This window comes from Vanacampus margaritifer, chromosome 19, assembly GCF_051991255.1.
Source record: "Vanacampus margaritifer isolate UIUO_Vmar chromosome 19, RoL_Vmar_1.0, whole genome shotgun sequence".
In the NCBI taxonomy this organism is placed as follows: Eukaryota; Metazoa; Chordata; class Actinopteri; order Syngnathiformes; family Syngnathidae; genus Vanacampus; species Vanacampus margaritifer.
The window spans coordinates 17,533,770-17,558,378 of NC_135450.1; the positions used below are offsets into that span (position 1 = coordinate 17,533,770).

The 24,609-nt window shown below is 42.7% G+C and overlaps 1 protein-coding gene across 4 annotated transcripts; it reads right to left on the reverse strand.

Moving 5' to 3' along the window:
- Positions 1-2,125: 2,125 nt before the first annotated feature.
- Positions 2,126-19,520, reverse strand: sgk1 (serum/glucocorticoid regulated kinase 1). 4 transcript variants are annotated; one of them, XR_013289420.1, is made up of 13 exons: positions 19,300-19,520; positions 18,204-18,378; positions 16,732-16,959; positions 13,016-13,283; positions 11,898-11,961; positions 7,751-7,826; positions 7,275-7,350; positions 6,902-7,090; positions 6,698-6,829; positions 5,607-5,843; positions 4,982-5,077; positions 4,758-4,913; positions 4,591-4,680 (listed from the first exon to the last, which is right to left on the reverse strand). XR_013289420.1 is itself a non-coding variant. In XM_077552659.1 (10 exons), exons 1-10 carry the CDS (start codon positions 9,509-9,511, stop codon positions 3,210-3,212), a joined length of 1,248 nt encoding a protein of 415 aa, XP_077408785.1. In that variant the 5' UTR covers positions 9,512-10,651; the 3' UTR covers positions 2,126-3,209. The 4 variants fall into 4 exon arrangements, 2 of the variants coding, with proteins under 2 accessions (XP_077408785.1, XP_077408784.1); XR_013289421.1 differs by lacking the exon at positions 19,300-19,520 and having other exon boundaries at positions 18,204-18,391; XM_077552659.1 differs by lacking the exons at positions 11,898-11,961; positions 13,016-13,283; positions 16,732-16,959; positions 18,204-18,378; positions 19,300-19,520 and adding exons at positions 2,126-3,377; positions 9,484-10,651.
- Between the last annotated feature and the right edge of the window lie 5,089 nt (positions 19,521-24,609).

Sequence of the window (24,609 nt, forward strand, 5' to 3'; positions counted from 1 at the left end):
ACTGAAAAAAAACGATCATGGCGCTTTTTCTTTTTTTTTGTGGAGTAAGGAGTAAAAAAAAAAAACGGAAAAAAAACGACCATGTATAGTAAGGCGCTTTTTTTTTAAACCATGATTAGTAAGGCGTTGTTGTTTTTTACGACCATGTATAGTAAGGAGTAAAAAAAAAAAAAACGATCATGGCGCTTTTTCTTTTTTTTGTGGAGTAAGGAGTAAAAAAAAAAAAACGGAAAAAAAACGACCATGTATAGTAAGGCGCTTTTTTTTTTTTAAACCTTGATTAGTAAGGCGTTATTTGTTGTTTTTTACGACCATGTATAGTAAGGAGTAAAAAAAAAAAAACAGAAAAAAAACGATCATGGCGCTTTTTCTTTTTTTTTGTGGAGTAAGGAGTAAAAAAAAAAACGGAAAAAAAACGACCATGTATAGTAAGGCGCTTTTTTTTTAAACCATGATTAGTAAGGCGTTGTTGTTTTTTACGACCATGTATAGTAAGGAGTAAAAAAAAAAAAAACGGGAAAAAAAACGGGAAAAAAAAACAGAAAAAAAACGATCATGGCGCTTTTTCTTTTTTTTTGTGGAGTAAGGAGTAAAAAAAAAAAAAACGGAAAAAAAACGATCATGGCGCTTTTTCTTTTTTTTGTGGAGTAAGAAGTAAAAAAAAAAAAAAACGACCATGTATAGTAAGGCGCTTTTTTTTTTTTTAAACCTTGATTAGTAAGGCGTTATTTGTTGTTTTTTACGACCATGTATAGTAAGGAGTAAAAAAAAAAAAAAATGGAAAAAAAAATGGAAAAAAAAATGGGAAAAAAAAACGGAAAAAAAAACGATCATGGCGCTTTTTCTTTTTTTTTGTGGAGTAAGGAGTAAAAAAAAAAAACTGAAAAAAACGATCATGGCGCTTTTTCTTTTTTTTGTGGAGTAAGGAGTAAAAAAAAAAAAAAAAAAGAAAAAAAACAACCATGTATAGTAAGGCGTTTTTTTTTAAACCTTGATTAGTAAGGCGTTATTTGTTGTTTTTTACGACCATGTATAGTAAGGAGTAAAAAAAGAAAAAAAAAACGGAAAATGATGGTCGTTTTTTTTTACTTCTTACTATACATGGTCGTAAAAAACAACAACAAATAACGCCTTACTAATCAAGGTTTTAAAAAAAAAAAGTGCCTTACTAAGGATAAAAAAAAAAAGCCATGGTTGTTTTTTTCCTGTTTTTTTTATTATTATTTTTTACTCCTTACTATACATAGTTGTTAAAAAAAACAATGCCTTACTAATCAAGGTAAAAAAAAACGCCTTAAGGATAAAAAAAAAAAACATGAACGTTTTGAAGTTAAATTTGTCCCCAAAAATAGATGTGTTATTTGGGTAGCAGAATTAACAGGAACAAAATTTGATTGCGTTGTCTCGCCAAGGTTGAAGGACTTGCGATGCACGTCACAAGTTTGATGCCAGTTTTGGTCACTAGGCGGCAGTGTGGGACCATTAAAACAGTCAGTTGGGGGGAAAGTAACAAGCCGACTGACCAAGTAAAGACTAAAGTAATATTGCCGGTTCACGGAGCTGTTTTCAAAAGTGGGGAGAAAAAGTTAAAGGTCATCAGAAAAAAACAAAAACAAGCTCAAGTTACTTACGTTCGGATGACAGTTAGATTCTTTTACAATGGCCTTGGCTGACATAACTGCAGAATCTTTGCACAACTTTGACTTGCAGTTTCCGCCTTATCAATCTAATAACAGCCTAATGACGGACACGTTAGCGTTGTGTAAGACATCAATCGTCTCCGACATGTTGCAAAGGTCACAAGCTCGTGCAAGTCTTTCATCTAGTCACAAATCGTTTCTAAAAAAAAAAAGAAGTGCTTTTTGTGTTCATTTTATAAATGTTACGAAGTCAAATGAAGCCATTGACGACCGCCAGGTAGGAAGGCGAGTCGAGCAAAGTGTCCGCTTTCAACATTTGGACGGAACAACCACACAATGTCCAATTGTCGAAACCAGCATTCAAAAACTTTTGGGGGAAATCAAGTCAACCTTCAAAAAACACTTTCAAAAAGTCATCGAGATTGTTTTCCAACAAAAATTCGTTTTCAAATTTGATTGCAAAGCAGCAACGTTTCAACAAATGCCACATTTGACGACATATTATTTATTTTGTAGTCTTCTCTGTACATGACAACTTACGAGTGGAAATATACAAACTAACTTAAATAGTGTTCAACAACATGACAAGAGAATGTTGGAGGAATTTGGAATACAACTTTTTGCACCAACTGTCAACTAGTACACGGACCTTATGCTAACTAGCAAATGCTAAAATGGCTTTTAAAGCCATGTCACTTCCAAGTACTAGTACACGCCATCATCACTAGTATAGCAACTGTTTCCACTACTAGTGGGCATTTTGCTACTAGTATGCCCAGGAGGCTACTAGTGTGACACATATTGCTACTAGTTAGCATATTCATCTAATGACATACTCGCAAGCGACACTAGTTGTGGAAGTGTTACAGATCATTCATTCTACTAGTGCGGCCCAGACTCAAATTGGATAACGCGTGTGCTCGTTCATAGGCCTGAAGGATATCAAATTTCATTTGCTATCTGTGATTTCCAGCCACGACGATTGGAAACATTTGACGACGGAAGACACAATCAATGCTCACAAAGGAAGACGTTTGTTCACCTGGACACGTTTTTTTTTTTTTTAAGGAAACATGTAGTGTGCTCACACTTTCTGACAACATAGCAGCAAGTTTGTCTTGTTTTTCAACGTTTCCCTTATTTCTGTGTGCAAAATGATCGGTCGCCATGACAACCATTTTGAAGGCGTCACAGCGCCCTCTTGTGTTAAGTGCGTTCATTCCCAACTCTAAAAAGGCACCTTGGACGGTCAACAGCCGCTCTGTAACATTCAACTCGCTCCCTTTTCATCCCAGGACTTGCAAAAAATAAAACATTGAAAAAAAAAAAAAGGAATGTTGCGGAAAAGACAAAAGGATGACGTTGACGTGAACCAACAAACTTTTCCACTTGCTCGCAAAACATTTGTCATTATTTACACACAGCAGTTTGTTGCAAAGTGACGACGAGAGTTTTCTTTTTCCTCCCCGAAAGATGCCAGTCCAGGCAAAATGTGTTACGCAAGTCCTCAAGTGAGGGAGGGGGTGGGGGTCTCGGGGTGGGGGTCTCGGGGGGGGCAGCGTTTGTTTCCTATAGGTAGGAGTCCATGGAGGGCGCGTAGGAGAATCCCACAAAGGCCTCGGCCGCCTCTTTGATGCTGGCCGTCACCAGCGCGCTGTCGGGCGAGCAGCCGATGGAGTTGGGCACCGGCTCGTCGGTGAACTCGGGGTCGAAATGCCGCAGGTCGTTGGGGCCCGTCTGGAAGACCACAAGTGCAAAAAACAAAAACATCAGTGGGGGGTTAATTAAAAACTCCCCAGCAAGGTTATTATAGGTATTAATGCAAACTAACAAAATAAAACCAACATTTGGGGGCTTCAAAAAATAAATAAAACTAATGCTTTACAAAGTTGTTTATTTTATTTTATTACGCAATATTTAATTAGCTTTTTTTTTTAATATCTTTCACTCTAAAAATAATCCATATATTTAAAAAACTAAAACAAATTTCAAAATTGTAGTTTATTGCGCAATTTTTTTATTATCTTGCACTCTAAAAATAATTTGTACGTATATTTAAAAAAACAAAAACTAATTGACAAAAATTTACTTTATATTTAATTACTTTTTAAAATCTTGCACTCTAAAAAGAATCCATATATTTTTAAAAACTAAAACTAATTAAAAAAATGCGTTTATTGTGCACTTTTACTTTGCACTCTAAAAATATTTTATATGTCTAATTTTTTTAAAAACGAATTTTAAACAATTGTACTTTATTACGCAATATTTAATGACCTTTTTCTTTTTTAATATCTTCCACTCTAAAAATAATCCATATATTTAAAAAACTAAAACAAATTTCAAAATTGTAGTTTATTGCGCAATTTTTTTATTATCTTGCACTCTAAAAATAATTTGTACGTATATTTAAAAAAACAAAAACTAATTGACAAAAATTTACTTTATATTTAATTACTTTTCAAAAATCTTGCACTCTAAAAAGAATCCATATATTTTTAAAAACTAAAACTAATTAAAAAAATGTGTTTACTGTGCAATATTTTTTTTCTTTGCACACTTTGTACTTTATTACGCAATATTTAATGACCTTTTTCTTTTTTTAAATCTTGCACTCTAAAAATAATTCATATATTTAAAAAACTAAAACAAAATTTTAAATTGTAGTTTATTATACAATATTTAATTACTTTTTTAAAATCTTGCACTCTAAAAATAATCCATATATTTTAAAAAAAACTAAAAATAATTTTAAAAAAATAGTTTATGCGCGTAATTTTTTTTTACACTCTAAAAATATTTTATATGTATATTAAATTATTATTATTTTTAAACAATTGTACTTTATTACGCAATATTTAATGACCTTTTTCTTTTTTTAAATCTTGCTCTCTAAAAATAATGCACATATCCTCGCCATTGAGCAGTGAAATGGGCGCCATTTTCTTACCACGTTGGGGTTGAAGGGCGGCGTGATCTTCTTGGCGTTGAGCTCGTCCCAGTTGATGGGCGAGAAGAACACGTGCTTCTTAATTTCCATCTGAGCAGACACAAATGGACCGTCAGTCAGCGTAACGGCGCCACAACAAGAAGGCGGCGAGCCGGCCGAGAACCCACAAAGTCGTCGCTGCAGCCGAGCCGCTGGGTCCGATCCTTCTGCAGGAGGCCCTCCAGGAGGTGCCGGGCGGCGTTGGAGATGTTGGGCTTGAGCTGCAGAGGTTTATTCAGGATGTTGTCGTACATCTCGGCCGTGTTGCGGCTGTAGAAGGGAGGCTGGCGGGAAAAAGGCTAAACGTTAGCGCGGCGATGCTAACGCGCAAGAAGGCGCCGCCGAGGCTCACCAGGCCGTACAGCATCTCGTACAGGACGGCTCCCAAGCACCACCAGTCCACCGTGCGGTCGTACGGTTGCTTGTGGAGAACCTCGGGAGCCAAATACTGAAGGGAAAACGAGAAACACACGTGAGGCTCTCGCCGGAGAATTTAATCTAACGGGAAACGTTTGTCTTGTTTTGACCAAAGCTTGAGAAGCTAAAAAGAAAATCTTTTTTTTCCCAGAAAAAGTTTTTTTTTCTCCCCTTGATTAAAAAGAATTTTGCATTTAATTTTCTCCGTCTCTTTTTTTTTTTGATTGATCCAGAAAGCAAATTTGGGCTTTCAATCAATTTATCAACAGTCTCTCTGGCGCCATCTTGTGCCTGAATTTGATACACAAGAACACGCTGCGGCTGAGAAAACAAAACTTGGATGGAAGTTTTCTGTTCGACTTTTCAAAATGACACATAAACATGTTAAAGGACAGATATTGTATACATGTTGAGTTATACGTTTTTCAAGAACTGTCATTTGTCCTTTTAGAAATTATACAATTTGACCTTCGAGTCTTGTTTGACTTTTGAGTGAATTTTTTTGGGGGGCTGCGATTGACTTTTGACCAGATTTTCTGCAAAAACTTCTCAGCGTTTACCTCGGGCGTTCCGCAGAAGGTGGACGTGGTTCCGTTGGGCTCGATGTTCTCCTTGCAGAGTCCGAAATCGGTGAGGATGACGTGCCCCTGCGAGTCCAGCAGGATGTTCTCGGGCTTGAGGTCCCGGTAGACGATGTTGAGCGAGTGCAGGTAGCCCAGCGCGCTGGCGATCTCGGCGGCGTAGAAGCGCGCGCGCGGCTCCAGGAAGCAGCGCTCGCGCTGAAGGTGGTAGAAAAGCTGCAGTCGCAAAAACAACAACAACCGCCACATCAGCAGATGACACAAGAAGCGTCGGCCGCTTTCGCTGCTTTTACGTTTAAAACATTTATAATCCATACACGTGTCATGTGTTTCTTGACATTTTTACAGGCTTATTTTTCTATACAGATTTTAACATAAAAAAAAAAAAAAAACGTGCATGAGAAATATAGAGCGAGATGAAACCTTTTTTAGTATTTTGCCCATTTTTCATTTTCTGCAAATAAATGCTCGAAATGAAGCAAACGTGGTGAAGCGACATTTGGTTGTTATGCTGCACACAAATGCAAGACGCTGCCAATACAAGTGAAAACGAACGTTAAAAAAAACTACCCATAATGTTGAAGGTTTTTTCAAACTCTATTCATAATACGATCTTTGCTACTTTTATTGAAATGACATGAATTTAGTTGATGCAGTTTCGTGATTACAAAGATTTTTCATTGCTTACGTTGTTTTACTTTCACTATTTTGTATTAGCATTTTTGAATGGGCCAAACTAAACTTTTTTTTTTTTTTTATATATATATATTTTTGCAAATCTTCAAGGTGACCATGTCGGTCGGCAATAATAAAAAATCAGGCTTTGACGGAAGATCCTCGTTGTGCCTTGGCGGAGGTCTGCACTGGCAGTTAAGACTTTAAAAGGTTGAACTTGAGAAGAGAAAAAAAAATCCGTCTGCTCTTCCCAGATGGATTTCATCGTCTGCGCCGGTGCCGACAATGGCAGGAAATGAATTCCGTGAGCCGCCATTGGCAACTCGGCCGGCCGTGTCTTCCTTCCTGACTTTCCCTTCAAGGCGCCGCCGCCGCCACCGCCGCCGCCGACTCACCTCTCCGCCGTTGATGTAGTCGAGGACGAAGTAGAGCTTGTCGGCCGTCTGGAAGGAGTAATGAAGGCCCACCAGGAACGGATGCTTGACGTTCTTCAGCAGAACGTTCCGCTCCGACATGATGTGCTTCTCCTGATGCCAAAACACAAGTCGGATGTTTTTCCCGCTCGCCACACGAAGCAAAGCGCGTTCCCGCCTTCTGACCTCCTTCTTCTTGAGGATGGCCTTCTTCTGCAGCACCTTGACGGCGTAGAAGCGGTCGTCCTGGCGGTGCCGCGCCAGCAGAACTTTGCCGAAGCTGCCCTTGCCGATCACCTTGAGGAAGTGGAAGTCGTTGGGCTTGGCTGACGGGTTGGACGACGGGCCCAAGTTGATCTGCTGCGTCGGGCTGGGCTGCTTCCAGCGACACAAACGGAGCGTTAGCCGCAACCTTTGCAGAACCGCGTCAAATGTTTTATCGGCAGATGATCCACAAATACAAAAGAATGTGTTCATTCGTTATGCAAGCGGGCGCGTCCGATGTTGCAGGCCAGTGTGATCATTGATCATGTAATCATTGATCATTGAAAGGACTCACGGGAGGGGAGGGGCTGGCGTTTATCAGCTCCGCATCTTGCGGAGGACTCAGGTTCAAGATGGACTGCACCTCCGGACTGAAACGCAAAGTACAAAATATTGAACAAGAAAATCACAATTATAGATCGATTCAAAAACGCACACACTGACATCGAAAACCGCACTAGCATTTTCTCTCTCCGATGACATTAGCATAGCAATCTATTTTTTTAAATGACAATTTAAAAAAAAAAATCCTATGACATCATTTATGCTTCGTGTAATTAGTGCAAATAAAAGCGATGATTGCCATTAATGCAAATATAATCGTAGGACTTGTTCAAGATGCACTTCTGCACTACAATGGTAATAGAAAACAAATCACATTTAATTGAGGTCATCATGATAGCAACGTAAACTCCATTGATTTGTTTCTACGTATTAAAAACTAAGATCAAAAAATCAATCCCAATCAATGCATCTGCGAGTCGTACTGACTGTTTGCACGTGTAGGCGTTGGTGGCGAGCCTTTGGATGAAGTCGTTGAGTCCCATCTTCCTCTGCTTCATGAAAGCTGAAAGAAAAGTCAAAGTCACGCTTGCATTAATCCGTCGAGGTACAAAACACGAGCCGGCCATCGCGATCGCGGTCCCGGTCCCGGTTCGTACCGCTCACTAAGGCCACGAGCCCTTTGGACTTGGAGTAAGTCATCTCGGGCTGTCCCGTCGCGCTTTTTTTGATCGTCATGATTGCGAGGAGACAGAAAAGAAAAAAAAAAGAAAACACAAAAGTAGAAAGAAGCAACTTTGATGGCTTTCAAGTTTGCCTCTTTGCTTTTAAGACGAACTCAGAGGCGTTTCCGAGTGGGCGTGACTGAAAGCGGCGTGTCTTCGCTTCGATTGGACGAGCCGTGCCGGGCATGGACCAATCAGAGGCCTCAAAGCACGAGATCCCGTTACTCGGGCCACGCCCTCGCCCCCGTGTGCTTACGTCAAATAACAAAAAGAAAGTGTTCTTTTCATTGTCTATTTGCACATTCTTACGCAATAATATGACGAAACTTCAGAGGGAGAAGCTCGCGTGACGTCAAGAGCACACCTGGCTCCGAGATGTCCGTAAATGCAACACGGGGCTCCCCATGACGTTAAAGCGCTTTCGGCGTTGAATGTCATAAAAATGGCAAAAATGTGGCTTGCTTCTAAGTGAAAATAATTCTATTTAGTCACCGATGGTTAGCTTTTGGCCTATCATCGTACCCTTAATATTAAAAGCTCTCCACAACTTTTAATAAAGTTACGAGACGTGGGCAAAGTAAGAATTTGTTACGTTTCGGTGCAGATACGGTTTTTTTTTCTCCCTCCCCAACACTGCTCACTAACACATTTTATTTCTTATGACGATTGTTAGTTTTTGGGCTACGATTGTACCTCAAGTAAGTAGTTGCCAAAAACATTTAGTAAGTATAAGTGTGGTGGGTGCACTGCAAAGTGAGATTTCCTTATATTCTGGGGCAAATACGACCCCCCCCCCCCCCCGACTAAAAGTGCACAAATTAATGTAGACTTTTCGACACATAAATCCTCCAAAATTCCCTTTGCAAGAACGTGTCAAGTGCATTTTCAAATCATGGAATTCGGTCCACCCAATTCTAACGGGATGGTAGTTCTTTCCACACACACAGAAGGGGAGGGGGGGGGGGGGTCTGCCAGTGGAAAAGTACAGAGTGAGGGGATACACACTTGGGGGGGGCTGAACATACACAAGTTTTATGAAGAAGAAAAAAACTCGAGTGGCACTGTGCATAACTTGTCATTACGTAAGACACCTGAATCTCGACTGACTGATATGATCTACAAGGCCACGTCCACTTTGCTAAACAGTTCATGTGAGCATAAAATGAGTTTTTTGCAGCGTATAATGTCCATAAAGGTGCTTTAAAGTGGTTTTAGTTGCATGATCAAGTTGACAGGAAACAAAACAGTTTGCAATTTCATCCCACAAAGATTTTGAGCCTCATTTTAAACGATCGATTTGATTTTGTATATGTGTGTTTTCCCCAGGTTAAAGCTTACGTAATGACCCCCCCCCCCCCTCCCTCCACAACAGCGAACATACGTGACGTCTGTACGTCGTGCATAAATGAATAATTTGTCCTCTTTCTTCTTTCTGTTGTTTTAGGAGACGTCGCTCGATGCGGATGTTGCGTTCAAAGGTGGCTCGTTCATACTCACACGTCCAAGCGGTCGTTGTGTCTTTCATAGAGCCGTGACGTCGTCCCGGGCAGCTCGCGAAGGTGGGCTCCGAGAGGCAATCACACTGGGGCGCATTCCTCAGCCAGGAGGGTTTTCATCTGACCGATTTGTCTTCTTCTTTTTGCCTCCTCCTCTCCTCGTTCTCGTCTCGAAGGCGGAGACGTTCCGCCTTCTTGGTTTTCTCACGCTCCGCGAGTGAGATGTGCTGCGTTCAGGCGCCCAGCGGAAAAGTCGCGATTTGAAGGTTCAGCGTCGCTCGGCGGAAAAGCGAGGGCTTTCCTCGCAACTTTTGGGGGAAACTTAAAGGAAACGCTGAGGGGTCTTGGTGCTTTTGAGGGCGGTGCTAATTTGAACCCTACTTGGGAACCCAATTTTGAAAACTGAGGTCACACATTCTGATGGCAACCCTAATTTAAAACGCTCCTTTGAAACCTTAACCCTCATTTAAAATTCCAATTTGAAACCCTAATGTCAATGTAAAACCTCTACTTTGAAAGGTTTAGGGTGATTTTTTTTAAATACAAAAACACACAAACATGTTGTTTTTTGGAGTCCCAGAAGAAATGAAACAGATTTGTGTAAATAACACAGCATCAGAATTGCAGAAGTAAATGTAGGTCAGCGCTCGTTGGAGGCGTTTCGGGCTTGCCCAATACTTTTGTCCCTCCGCTAGAATAATACCCACATTCAAAGTGTGCCCGTTTTCTCATTGTGAAATTTCGAGTCCCCTCGCGAGCGACGCCGGCAACCGCGCCTCCTTGAGCAAACAGCCGGCGGGCGAAGGAAACGAGTGGCGTTGCAAAAGAACAGAGTGAGTTTGTGAAGGAGGGCGAACAACGCGCGCCATTGTCGCCACACCGCTGACAGAGCGCCTCGTTGTCCCTCACAAAGGCAGCGAGCGGGTGGGAGAGGCGCTCGTTCCTCGACGCAAATTGCGGAAAAACAAGAAGCGGATTGACTTTTAATGGGGTCCCCACACCGCAAGGTCAAAGGTTGAATCAGCGCAGTATTTAAAAAAATAAATAAAAATCTTTCGAATCTGTCGAAAAGCCATGAAAGCAAGTTGTCGGAGATTTGAGCGGAACCTCAAAACTGTGAGGCAGAAACCACTAGCGCACCATGCTGACCATCTTTTTCTTTCTTTCTTTTTTGTGTGTGTGTGTGTGTGTGTGGGGGGGGGGGGGGGGGCAGAACGTATGCCACCTGTTGTGGAGCCGCCCTTGAGGCCGAAACAAACACGCACGCCCACGCCAGACGGATGCAAATCGGCGGCGGCACGTCAGCATCCGACGCGCCCGTGTGGATGTCTCGGCATGTTTTGGGGCTTTTGTGTGACTCAACAAAAAAAACACACACACACACACACACACACACACACACACACATTGACGGTCCAAATAAAAGAGGTGTGTGTGTGTGTGTGTGTGTGTGTGTGAGCGGACTTTTATGTAACCGCAGCAGCCTCATTCACATTCATCATCCGACAGCTCGGATCAAACACCGTCGCGGGTCCGAATGACACAACGGCCACCGGAGAGGCGGATGAAAATGTTCATATGAAAGATTGGGAATGGGGGGGGGGGGTGTTGTCGTGGTAACGGGCTAGTGGCGGGTGAGTGTGTTTCCAGTCCAGCGCGAATATCCGTCGACTGGCATCGCCTTGCCGCCCTTCCTGCACTCTCACGACGGACCTCCCACAGTGTGAGTCACGCAGCCTGCATGGCAGCCACAAGATGGCCACTAGTGCCTTACATAACACGCACGCACACACGCACACGCACACACACACACGCACACACACGTATAGTCACCAAGCAGACTTTAGGAAAACACGGGAGTGGATCTTTTGTTTGCTTTAAGCCTTTTAAAGTGTTGGGTTGGGATTCGACCATTTTTCAGCGAAGACTTCACGGTTAGTATTAAAAAAATAAAAAATAAAATAAAACTGCTCCAAAACAAACAATGTTGAGTTGAAGTCTGAGGGTCAATTTGACCCGCCGCATGTCAAATGAAAACAAAGATGAATATCTTGTGAGGTGATGCTGTCATGGAGTTCATGAGATTTTTTTTTTTTTTTTCATGTCGTTTCTAATGTGGCTAATTGAAATCAGCCGTGGCCAGGCCAAAGTCACCCGACAACATGATTGCTTTTCCTGGCAAACGGATGTAACAAGAAAGTGGAATGGGATTGGACCATAATATTTTCTCGCCACGTCGGAATTGGAGTTTCCTACTTGAATTTTTTCCCCCCTAATAAAATAAACAATCCACGAGCTGCCAAAAATGGCTGCAAACTCCCATGACGTCATACTCGCCTTGGCGGAGGTAACAGTGACACCACAGCATGAACGGTGAAAAGTAGACAAGGAGCATCTTGTCGGCGGTCGACTTACGGTTGTCGCCGCGGCAACAGTAGCGGTCCGACTCCGACTGGTTGCGGTACGAACGGTGCAGGGCCTGCTGGGGGAAAAGAAACGTTTGTAATCTGATGAGCAGCACGTCCGTTTCTGCAAGCGTCTCTCTACGATTTCGCCGCTCGTCTTTTGAGAAGGCGACGCCAGCACGAGCGCGTCGACAAAAACGTTTGACAAACGGGCGAGCACTTTAAGACAAGATGACAAAAATGGAGCCCGTGTAACGCAAATATGCTAATTAACAAGAGGAAAGTCAACATTTGTAGGAGAACAAACAAAAAAGTCAAAATAGTAGAAAATATATAAGAAAAAAGTTACATTATTGATAAAAAAGTCAATCTCATGAGAACTTTTTTTTCACCTTGAATACTTACCGATAACGATACCAAGAACCAATACCACAAATACTTAATGAATACATTGCCAGATACGATTCACCACAAAATAGTACCAGGAAGACTTACTCGATGTCGGATTTTTTATAATAATTGTTTTTTTCCTGCTTTGAGTATCTGTGGCTGGTATCAAGATCCTTCACCAGTACTCCATATAAGTTCTAACATCAACATAACATTCGGAACTAGTGCGACATTTTTTTACATTTATTAATGTATTATTATTATTTACTAATTGTATGTTTTGAAAAATATTATTATTGTTATTATGCAATTTAATATATTTACATTAATATATAGTTTATAATTGAATGCATAATATTTATACACCTCAAGTTCATGATTTAGATCATTTTCAACAATTAGATTTTTAAAATGACAATCAATCGAATTTAGCCTTAACTGTATGACCTGAAATAGTTCCGGTATTGGCCCGATATCGTACCTGGTATCAGTACTCGCCCATCCCGAGTGAGATTCAAGTCCAAATATTATAAGAACAAATTCACAACATGAAGAATAACATTCAAAATTCAATTGGAATAAAGCTGAAATACTAAAAAACGATAAAGCCGTCACTTAAAGTACAGTCGAAAGATTTGTTTTGTTTTTCGCAAAAAAAAAAAAAAAAAAAATCCTGTCTTATTCCGACTTTGTTTTCCAAGCGCGAGTTGCAAAAGAATAACGAACGCGAGTACTGGCCTGCGTGCGCTGGCGCGGCTGCCAGACGTCGTCCAGGGCGCCGTCCAGGGCGTGGCCGATGAAGGCTCCGCTGCACACGGCGCACTCCAGCATGACGGGGCAGCCCGCAAAGGCAAAAGGGGGCGGGGCCTGGACGCCAACCCCCCAAGACTGGCGACAGCCCACGTGGACGTTGGGCACCGCCGCCGCCGCCGCCGCCGCCGCCGCCGCCGCCGCCGCCATCCTTCGATTTGACATTGGCACACGACAGCATCTTCCACTTCCTTACCTGAAAAATCACAAACACGCATGAAGACTTTCACGCATTTCAAAAATCCCTTGCTTGTTTTTACGCAAATTGTGAATTTGTTCAAACGTTTTTTTGTTCATTATAAACATCCATCAAAAAAAAAAGTCATGCTGTTTAATTTGGAAAAAAGTTCAAAATAAAAATAAAATCAATCAATCAATAAAAAATAAATAAAAAAATGTACAAATAATAATAAATAAATAAATAAATAATTTACTTTATAAATAGTAACAATTAGAATGGAAAAAACAAACAGTTAAAACATTTTATAGAAGTACCTTCTGGTGTGTACAACTTGGCCACCGGGGGCACTATAACGTAGTCATCAAGTCAGAAAAAAAGATGACTTTAAAAAACATTAAAAATGAAAACTGAATGAGGTCAATATTTTGCAGGATTTTGTCTTTTAAGTCTGTGTCGGTCATGTCGACAAATTGACAGCAAGCAATTAATTATGTGTTGGGGGTCAACTTGAGGGAAGCGTAAAATCCCAAAGCAGTGTTGACCCACAACGGCGCTGATTTCAAGAGCGTTATCAAGGCCGCTATCAGCGGGGCCTTCATGCTAACGCTAACGGGCTCCTGGAAATGATATGCTCTACACTTGTAGCTCCACCTGCGTGTGGAGCAGCTGCTGTAGGCCACAACTCACACCCCGACGCTCACGTCACAAAATTCCTAACAAAAAAAATGGACTTAATGAGCCATTTGATTGCTTTACATTCTTTTAAATGAAGTCCAGACTCTTTTTTTTTTTTTATAATCGTCGTGATTTCATTCCTGCTCCAAAGGAATCAAAACAAACCAAAATTTCAAATTGAATTGTGTGACGTTGTGCAAAAAGTCGTCGTGAAAGGAGGAGGAGGAGTTTCAAGAAGGTCGAATGAAGTTCATCTGCGCATTTGAGGTCCAACCTGAAATGTCACTCAGAAGCCGAATATCCCCAGCGAACACTTTGTGTGTGTGTGTGTGTGTGTGTGTGCGCGCCTCACACACGTGCTTTTATGGAGAACATCTTTGCTGCTTGACAGCCGCGGGCAGAACATGTTTTTCACTCGAGAGAATGTGGCGTGAAGCCAGGATAAGATACACCGCGCGCGCGCGTGTGTGTGTGTGTGTGTGTGTACCTAACACACACACACAGGATAAGATATGTGCAGCAACAACATGACACACGCATGAAGGTCGTGTCCACACTTCCTCTTGACCCGCTTCATGGATGACCAACGACCCTTTGAAGACAACATGCCCGTTACATAATCGGATGTAGCGTTAGCTAACATCGTGCTAGCAACAAACCATAGGATGTTTGCAAACTTGGCTGCCAGATCTGAGAGGCGATCAGCTAGCTTAGCGCTAGCTAGGATCAGGCTAATAGCAATGGATTTAAAATGGGACTAAAGAGGGAAAAAAAGTCTTTGTTCTGCTGTTGGCACAGAATTTACCCCCCCCCCCCCCAATTTTTTTTTTAAATCTTGGGGGAAATCTATCATTGAATTAGCATCTTTCTGTTAAGTGAAATGATACTTGGATATAAAAAATGATACGTTTTAAATAATGAAGCTTGAAAAAGAGTGAAATGAAATACGGGTGTGGATTCTTAGCAAAACTCAATAATCCATACTTTTTTCAAACCTTGAAAAAAATGTATGTATTATACGTTGTAAGCGATTAAAGTGAACTGGTCACAAGGTCGCGAGGTCGCGAGGTCGCGAGGCTCATTTGTTTGGTGTGCTTCAATTTCTCATCTTCCATTTTGTCTTCAACAAAAGCAGCTTGCGTTTGATTTGTGCAGCAAGATCAACGCTGATCATCTTGTGAGATTTGAAAAAAAATGCTGCGGCAAACAAAACGGCTGCGTCGGAGGAAGAAGAAGAAGAAGAAAAGGCCACCAACATTCGCTCGCTCGCACGCACGCACGCACGCACGCACGCACACACGCACGCACGTCCTTCTTGAGTGACAAGCGACTGATTAACTTGCCGTCGACGGGAATGTGCGAGCGACGCGATTACATCACCGCCGGGCGCAAAGGTCACCGCGGCGGTAAAACGTCTCATCGGCCGCTAACAGGTAAGCCGGTCGTGGTCGGGGTTGCGCGTGAGCAAGCGGGACGGCGAGCCTTGAAATGGAATCGCTCGACCGTCCGCGCTCGCCGTGAACAAACATTTGTCATCCTCAAGCAAGCAAAATGGAGGTTTTAGGGAAACGGATGATGGAAACGATTGATGCGCTGCTGCCATTGAGCAAGGCATCCAACCCAGGTGGATTCCAAGCATCCATACAGGACAGGACAGGACAGGACAGGACAGGACAGGCTTATCCTCTTTCAATCAATGACCTGTAAAGACTTGTTCTCGACTTCCACACGACAGGAGCACATTTTCATTTGATCGCACAAGATGTAAACAAATGCTTCATTTTAGCATTAGCCAAAAGCTAAAAATAGCCAAAGTGATGATTGTCGAAAGTGCATATTTTAAAGAAAGACCAGGGCCAATGCCGATAATAATTATTAGCAGTGAAGGATGCCGATAACGATATGGATTTAGGAAGGGAAAATATTGTCATCAAAATTCTAATAAAACAGAAACTCCAGCATGTTTATTGAGCAACTTTTGGGGTTCATAAAATATTGGAGTTAAAAAAAAATTTTTTTATCAATAGACATCTTTGTTTTAAAAATCTAACAAAAAGTTCAGGGATCTCCAAGGGATGTTTTCAAAAGTTAAATAAAAAAAGTAAATAGTTGTTAATAATTGTTTGCTACAGTAAATAATTTTTTTTTTTTAAATTTCAAAATATCTGAAATATTAAAAATGTTATTTGTGCGTGCGTGCGTGCGTGTCTTATCAGTGCGATTGCAGCTTTTGGTGATGTGTGACTTTTGCTCCAACGAAAGCGTCCACTCAGCTTTTCTCCTCTTTTTATCGCGTCTCGCGCCTTTTCCCGAGCTTTGATATCCTCCATCCATCATCACCGTTCACCCTGCCACCTTTTACTTGCTGCATTGTTTTATTTCTTCAATCAAGCCATTTTCAGCCCCCCTTTCTCATGTTGCTGCTTTTCCCGGCGTTACGGAAAGCGAGTCCGTGAGCTGATGGGGTCGAGCGAGGGGTCACGAGGGGTCAACAAGGCCAGCCACGGCAGTTTGAATGGCGATGGCCTCCATTTTCCATTTCTGATATGACGCAAGAATCGAATGTTTGATCATATTTTGCAAGTTCACACAAGTGCGCTTTATAAATAAACACGCAAGTGACCTACATTCAAAAACAAATAATAATAAAAAAAACAAAACAGAAAATGTTCACATTATACTAAATAAGTGAAACAACATGTGAGCTTTTTCTCCACATACAAACTGACAACAAAAATGACATTCGGGTCACGCGAGAACGTGTTTTTTTTTGCTCCTTCTCTCTCACCTTGCAGCTTTGACTCTTGCCGTAACTTTGCGGCAGCTCGCAGGACGCCTCGGCACGGCAGCGGTGGGCCGCGCCGGCGTGGTAAGGCGTGCCGGCGTAGTGGCGGCAGCCGTACGGGCCCGAGTGGGGGCAGCGCAGATCCTCGGCCGGCGGGCACTTGGCGCACGGGTACGACGGACATTTGCCCGGCGCCTTCTCCGCTTTGGGGGGGCGCATCCATCGACGCACCTTGGTGGGAAAACACAGAAAGGTCATTGGAAAATATACGCAATTAGGTCATATATGCTATTGATGATAGGGGAAGGGGGGGGGGGGGAGATGCTCAATATTATTATAATGAAAAAGTATTTTTTTTTATGAAATTTGAAAAAAAATTGAATAACACAAAAATAAAGTCATCATTTAATGAGGAAAAAATGATAAAGAAAAAAACAAAATGTTACCAGCATATTTGGTAATAACTGTGTAATAATACAATCCTATTTTTTTCTTATGAAATTTGAAAAAAATTTATACAAAAATAAAGTCATAATTTAATGAGAAAAAACAATAAAGAATTAACAAGGTTACCAGTATATACTGTAATAACTGTGTAATAATACAAGAATAATATTGCTTATGAAATTCGAAAAAATGTAATAATACAAAAATAAGGTCATGTTTTAATGGGAAAAAATAATAAAGAATAAACAAAATGTTACCAGCATATACTGTAATAACTGTGTATTAACACAATAACAAAGTGGAAATTTTACTTAATCAAAATACAATCACGATTTTCAACAGAACGGACATAAATTGTTGCATCATAGCTCCGATATTCGAACACTGATCATTTGAAGACTAACTTTAAATCTAACAAAACCAGCACAGACGTGACGACGACGCGTGGAGAGCATGCGGCAGCACGTCGGAACGGAAACGTCCCGCGAGCGTGCAAAACGTCGAGCACATGACGCGGCTCGTCCCAACGTTGGGAATGAAAACGCACCGCTGAGGAGGAGAAGAGCGCCCGCGTCATTTTTTTTTCTGTCAACGTCATCGCCTGCTTTTGCTCTTTCATCATTCGTGTGGACAATTTCCAGACTACTTTCACAGTCCTTTGGACGCATCGGATTTGTTTACATGGAAGGTGCGGTCTGACGAGACTCATCACCTGGGGTTCAATTGAAGATTAAAGCACGATATGTAATAACACGAGACTACTAATAATACTAGCGTCAAAGTGTGTTGGTCTGGCGTTCTTTGACGGACCCGTCAGGACTTAAGAAGACAATCTTTGCTTCCATCAGCAGTCGACCCAAAAGTAGCGAAACGGTTCAAAACGATGACATCATTATTTGTTGATTTTTTTCCAGCCGACACACTTGTGGTGCGCAGTAAAACACAGATGGGGCACGGGGAGGGGGGGGGGGGCGTGGTTAGCTCTTTGATAGTGACATCATCTTTGTGTGTGCGTGACGGCAACTCACCTTCCGCTTGACGAACTGAAAGGCCGAGCACTTCTTGAAGGAAAACGGCGTGGCCTTCTCTGCTCCTTCGCCGCCTCCTCGTCCTCCGTTCACCAGCTTCATGGCCGACACCGGCGCCCCGCGTGCCTCCGTAGATCCCAGGGTGACGGGCGGGTGGGGTTTGGGGGGGCTTTGGCTGGCGGGAAGCAAAAGAAAAGGATGTCGGCGGGCTGTCACGGCATCGAGGCAGGATGCGAGCGGGAGAGGATGCCAGGAGGAGGTGAAGGACCAAAAAAGGGAGAGAGTGAGTGTGAGAGAGCGAGGGAGGGGACGGGAGGGGGCGGGACGGCACCTTAAAGCGACGCTTCTCAAATGTTTACACCTCAAAGAGATTGGTCGCCATTCGACAACATCCCGACTTTCAACATCCGCTCAATTCACTTATGACGACATGAGAAGCGAGAAAAGTTTGTTTCTTGATTTTTGCTCTCCATTTTTTTTTTGTATTCAGCAGTTGAACGTGGGCCACTTGCAGCAAAAATGCTCGTCTCTCGCCAAAAAGTGAAGAAAAATATGTTTATTATGAAATTTGGGGAGAACGCCCGAGAATAAATTAATAATTTAATAAGAAAAATACTAGAGAATAAGCAAAATATTACCCAAGAATAAAGTTTTTATATAATTAATAATATAATCATTAGAGAATGTATTTATTTATTTATTTGTACTAATTTTCACATTTCCAACTCACATTTTTGTGTAAACTGTTTGAGGTGAAGCAAAACATTATCTTGAGATCACCCCCCCCCCCCCGTCTCCCCCCCCCAACCCCACAAAAACATTTTTTCCTCTCCACTTTCTGGCCAGAAACTCGTACTTTTGGTGAAGCCAACTCGTGCTTAAATGGAATGAAAAAAAACAAAACGTGTGTTTTCTGTTCAAAGAAGAGCGTCTCCACTTTGTTTTGGTGTCCATATTGTCAAGTCGTAATGATGACAAATCTGGCGACTCGGGATTACATAACGGAGGGCGACCTCGCAGCATTCCGCAAATGCAGCCGAGCGGCTTTGTTGACATTCCGCAAAGGCATCCAATCAGGACACGCAGTCTTCCTTACCTTGATGCAAACGGGACGGCAGCTGAGACGCGTTTGCATCCGAGGGGCTTGCGCGTCAGTCACAGGTGTCGTCCCGGAACGAGTCCGACGGCGCCGACGCGGTGGGCTTTTGGGTCACCGGTTTCCTTCTGACAACAAACAAAGTGCGAGCGCATGACGACGGCGAGCGCGTCCTGCTGCAGTCCGCACACTTTGTCAATGGAGGAGCTCCGCAGTGACGCCGGCTTCTTCATCGCTCGCTCTCTCTCTCCCTCATCAGCACATTCGCCCCCCTCGACCCCCCCCCCCCCCTCGCCTCAGTCCACATTTCTCTGAATGGATGTTTAATACCCTGGCGATATTCCCGACTCGGTTTTCGCCCTTGACTAACAAACCTGGCGCGAGCGGCCAACCGTGATTTACAAGCCATCGTAAAGCACAACGGCGGCGACGCGCCGACGATTAGCGTTCGGATCAGGCGGCAAATTATTTGACCCAGCAACAAATAAACATTTGGAAATGTACTTCCTTGCTATAAGTAATTGTTATAATCACAAATAATTGACCATCGCTTGTGAAAAAGAAAACACAAATAACACATTAGCAACTCATTGAAGGCTTTTATCGTAGCTTACAAGCTACTTGAAACCAAACGGTTGTTAGCGACACGTTTCGTTTGTAGCTTATCCGAATGTCAAGCTGTGGCTGGTGCGATTCATAAGCTAGCTTTAGCCTAGCATAACGGTATAGCATGGAACAAATGATCTTAGTCTAGCTTAGCTTAGCTTGCAATTCCATGGCAGACCGTTTTGTACTCACGGACTTTTAGCTGACAAGCTAACCCAACATTGCAACATTTAGCATCCAGGTGCGGATTTGCTGTTAGAATATAACATTTTAGTATTAGCATAAGAACAAAGCACAACGTGGGATTTTGCTATCACAGTTGAACATAGTGCCGATGGATGGCCACTTAATCATGTGCAATATGTGTATTTTTTTTGTGTTCTTTATGCATTTGTATTCGTTCCAAATGGATCTTGCGTCATTTGTGATGACAAAAAGCCTCACGCGTGCTTGAAAGCTAGTCGAGTCATGACGAGGCAGTTTTGCGTCCACATCGAAGAAAGAGGAAGCAGGAGCAGCTTCTCTCCTCGGCAGCGGGATGAACAATGACTCGATTCGCTGGAATCCTCAAATTGCTGACTCACAAGTAATAACACAGATGAACGCTAACCACAATCAACACAAGATGGGAGTCGTTGAGGTTGACACAGAAATGTTGACATCTCGGCCTAAGACTTATTTTCACTCTTGCATTTGATTAAACCACACCCACTATGCAAATCATGCCCTGCCTTATCCAACGTCTGTATTTTGGCCTCTTTTAGTGCCACTTCCCCTCCCGTCTCATTGGGCTAAGCAGTCAGTAGGCTGACAGTAAAAACAACAACAACAACAAAACGCCACTTTAGCGGTTAGCATTGTCGTTAGCGACATTCATGGAGTGCTTTGAGAGGCGCATCGTCGTCCTCTCGCTCGCTGGAGCGGAAAGTCAATCTCAAATAGAAGCAAGCGCATCAATTATTCTGTGATGTGGAGCCAAAAGAGGCTCCGCCGCGCCTCAGAATTCAAAATGAACGGCCCGCAAATAATTCATGGACCCTTTCGCAAACGCTTCACGGCGCTGCTGATGATAAATCTCGTCTCGTACAGACGCAGGAACAGTATCACGGACGTGCAGTCCTTTCCGAGCGCAACGTTGTTTTAACGCATCTCGCAAAGGTGGGTGGGGGGGGGGGGGGGGTTGCATCAGAGGCGCTTGAGAACTTTTAATGGAAAAGCCAAAAGGGGCTCTTCTAAGGCTGTCGATGGTCAGGCCGCGATTTACGCTGCACTAATGAGCTCCACTGGGCTTGGTTTGATCCGAAGCTCCACAAGACCTCGGGAAGAAACTACACGCAGCGTTCACATGCCACGTTCACATAATGGCTACATCGTTTTGAAATTGTAATGGACAAAAAAATGAAAATAAAAGTAATATTGATGGACGCACCAACTTATGGCGCAAAAACACAACCAGTGACTTCACTTGTACTTCGTTGTACGTTTAATAACAGCTAACAAGCATCTTTTTGGGCCACGGCGTCATCATACCAGCGCATATCGACAAAATAACGTCAGATGTGAAAACCTCTCATGGCGACCTTTCATATGACATACGACTTAATAGGGTTTGCCGCTCATTTATTTTTCACATGCTAATGACTCCACTAGCTCAAATCCATCAAAAATCAATCGTCTGATCGGTTATCAAATGAAAATATGTCTAGCGAGCTTCAAGATGATTCCTTAAATAGATTTTTTGTGCAGGCTGAAGAAATCCTGAAAAATCTGCAGAATCAGGCACGTGTGGGATACTGCCAGCTCTGAACGCACGCTTTTGCCTCCCACGCATCACACACACACACACACACACACACACACACACACACACACACACACACACACACACACACACACACAGGCAGCAGGCACGTGCGTGTGGTGAAGTTTATACGGGAGCGACAAACACAAACGCGTTCCCAGCGAGGCAAACAGAAGGTTTGCCCGCCACGCCGATGATCGGTCGCGTCACGTCGGATTTGTCTTGTTTACACGCCTGTCAAAAGACACAAAACGAGAAACGAGAAACAAGAAATGCAGGAATTGTGGCAGCCCGTCACTCATCGGGCAAAAAACAACAGCGGCAACCTTGACCTTATTCACGCCGGACAAAAACGCCGTCGGGCAAATGTAGGCACTTCTGCTACACTCGATCCCGTGTGAGGAAATTAACGGCAACACATACCCAAAAAAAAAAGAGCGAGTTACTATTTCCAGCCTGGAGGGACGAGTGCGGCGCACCAACATGCGGCAGAACTGCTGCACGAAAATGATTATTTGATGAGGGTGGCTTGGAGTCGAGAAGTTCTCCATTTTGAAGAAAAAAAAAAAAGACATTAAGATTGTATGTCTTAGAGTTTTGTAATTGAGCTCGTAACATCCGCATACAACACTCGTTAGCGAACCCAAGACCGAACCCAACAAACTTCAAAGACTAGTTATTAAAACTCATTCACTGCCAGCCCAGTCAAAAACAAAAAAGTATACCCGGCCCGGCCCGGCATCTCCAAAACGCAAGTTTGTGGAGCGACGGGCCAGACACCGTTAGAAAAATTGTAAAAAAATCATCCCGGGGCTCGATTGTTGCCTCTCCCAGGGGGGCCCTGGGAGGCATCTTCGGGTCCTCCGGGAGGACCTCCAGGAATCGTGAAAATGGTAACTCATTCACTGCCAGCCCAGTAAAAATGGATCTTTTGACGTCTATAGCCGTCAATGGCAGCCAATGACGACGGTTTTTGCAAGATAAAAGGGCAGAAATGTTCATTAGAAGGCCAGAATTGTCTATTTTGCCCAACAAACAAAGATGGCATACATGCACTCACAACGTGATAACGAGGCACTCTAAAGCAGCCCAAAGTACCAGCAGTAAAATAACAATAATAAAAATTTCCCACTCCTCGCTGTTCCACCATTGTCAGCGTGATGAGCACACACTCGTGGCCAACAACAAGGCACTCTACAGTGGCTACACTAGCCAAATGACAGCATAGCTAGCATAGCCAGCTGACAACTGGATAACCGCTAATGCGGATGAAAATGTCATAAAATGGCGACATCATGCTGGATGCCATTTTAGCAAACACCAACAAAAAACACAATTTTGCGTAAATGCTGAAACGGGCGCTTGCGCCTTTTTCATCAACAAGTGTGAACACGTTGCACTTGCGCAACATGACTTGTTTGGCGTTTCCATCATGACTCAACTTTGTCTAAACACTCGAGTAGTCGCACATCAAGTCTCGGTTGGAACCTTAAAGGCTCATTTTCAAGATGGCTTCCGCTCATGTGACCAGCTCGTCATGTCAAACCTGCTCGCCGAGGATTGCGCAGTATTTTTGCTCCTAATCTCCAAACATCTTTAAAAGCACGTCAACTTTCGCTCCTTTTTCTTTGAGTCGGGTTCAGCGGGTTCGTCCCTTCTCAATTGTTGACTTTCTGTCCTTTAGTGTCATACTTGCTCGTTACTGCGTTACAAGCACAAATTGTTTGCGTGTTCTTAACATTTGTGGCCAATGAAGACGATTGTGATTCCTTTTCAGCTAAAAGCAAGAACTCGACTGCTCTTGAACGACGTCCAATGGAAAGCTAACGCTAACCGCTCCGTAGATGCTAATTAGCGTTAGCATGACACTTTCGCAGCAAAAAGCCAAGCTTTGCGGTTGTAAATGTCTGAGTTAGACGAGCAAACGTCAACATCTTGAATTCTCTTTTTCGAGTCGAGTTCTGCTTGTATCTCAAATTTTTACTCTCAAGTCAGGGCAAAAAAACAACGGCTCTCATCTCGTCCTATGATCGTCGTTTGACGCGCTGCCTTGTGACTTTCTAGCAGATCTGGCAACCCGACGATCCGGACCAAGGAGGCGGGCCGATACCTGGCCGGGGTCGGAATGCGGGAGACGCCATGTTCTCGTCAAGACAAACATTGCGCAAGCCGAGAATGCGAGGCGGTGACTTTACCGCGCCACGAAGGCGGGAGACTTTTTATTTTTGTTTTCCTCGCCTTTTCAGGAATACGCTCGCTCTTGAACGTCTCCGGACTTTTGGTCTCTCGTACAAAAGCAGACGAGTGAAGGCCACTCCATCTTATCTGCTCATCAACTAAATTGAAAACAAAAACAGCAGCACCGCCATTTTCACGCTTCATGTCGGATTTCTGTTTCTAAAACACAAAATTAAAAAGATGATTTTTATTTGATCTCATTTCATTCAATTTGATAGCAATGTCTTTCTGTAACTACTTTTTTCTTTTTTTTTTACTTCTGAAAAGCTACAAAAGAATGAAAATGTAACCAAGCTAAATGTCATTTTATCAAAATCATGTAACCCAACTACATGTGCAGTCATTTCATTATTCGATGTAGAATTTTTCTTTAAATGTATTTTTATTTTTTTTAAGGTCAGTAGAGCTCCACTTTGATTTTCCGTTGTTGTTCTTGCGCCTTAAGAAATGACATTTTTCAGGGTTTTATCAAATTCTTCCAACCGTTTTCATGCCTTGCTCACTTTTGCAAAAATGACTTTCTTCAAACTTCTAAGACGAGAAAATAGAGATGAACTACACTACTGAGTACTAGTACTAATAAAATACCTTTAAAAAAATATTCATTATTATTAATAATACTAAATACAAATAAATAAACTGGTCCCGAGGTGCAGATGCAGCGA

Excerpts from the sequence above, each read along its gene's own strand:
- sgk1 (XM_077552658.1), bottom strand. The coding sequence starts at position 7,999 with ATGACGATCAAAAAAAGCGCGACGGGACAGCCCGAGATGACTTACTCC. Across the intron at positions 5,844-6,697 it reads ACTACATCAACGGCGGAGAG|CTTTTCTACCACCTTCAGCG; the intron begins GTGAGTCGGCGG and ends TTGCGACTGCAG. Across the intron at positions 4,914-4,981 it reads ACGAGATGCTGTACGGCCTG|CCTCCCTTCTACAGCCGCAA; the intron begins GTGAGCCTCGGC and ends TTTTCCCGCCAG.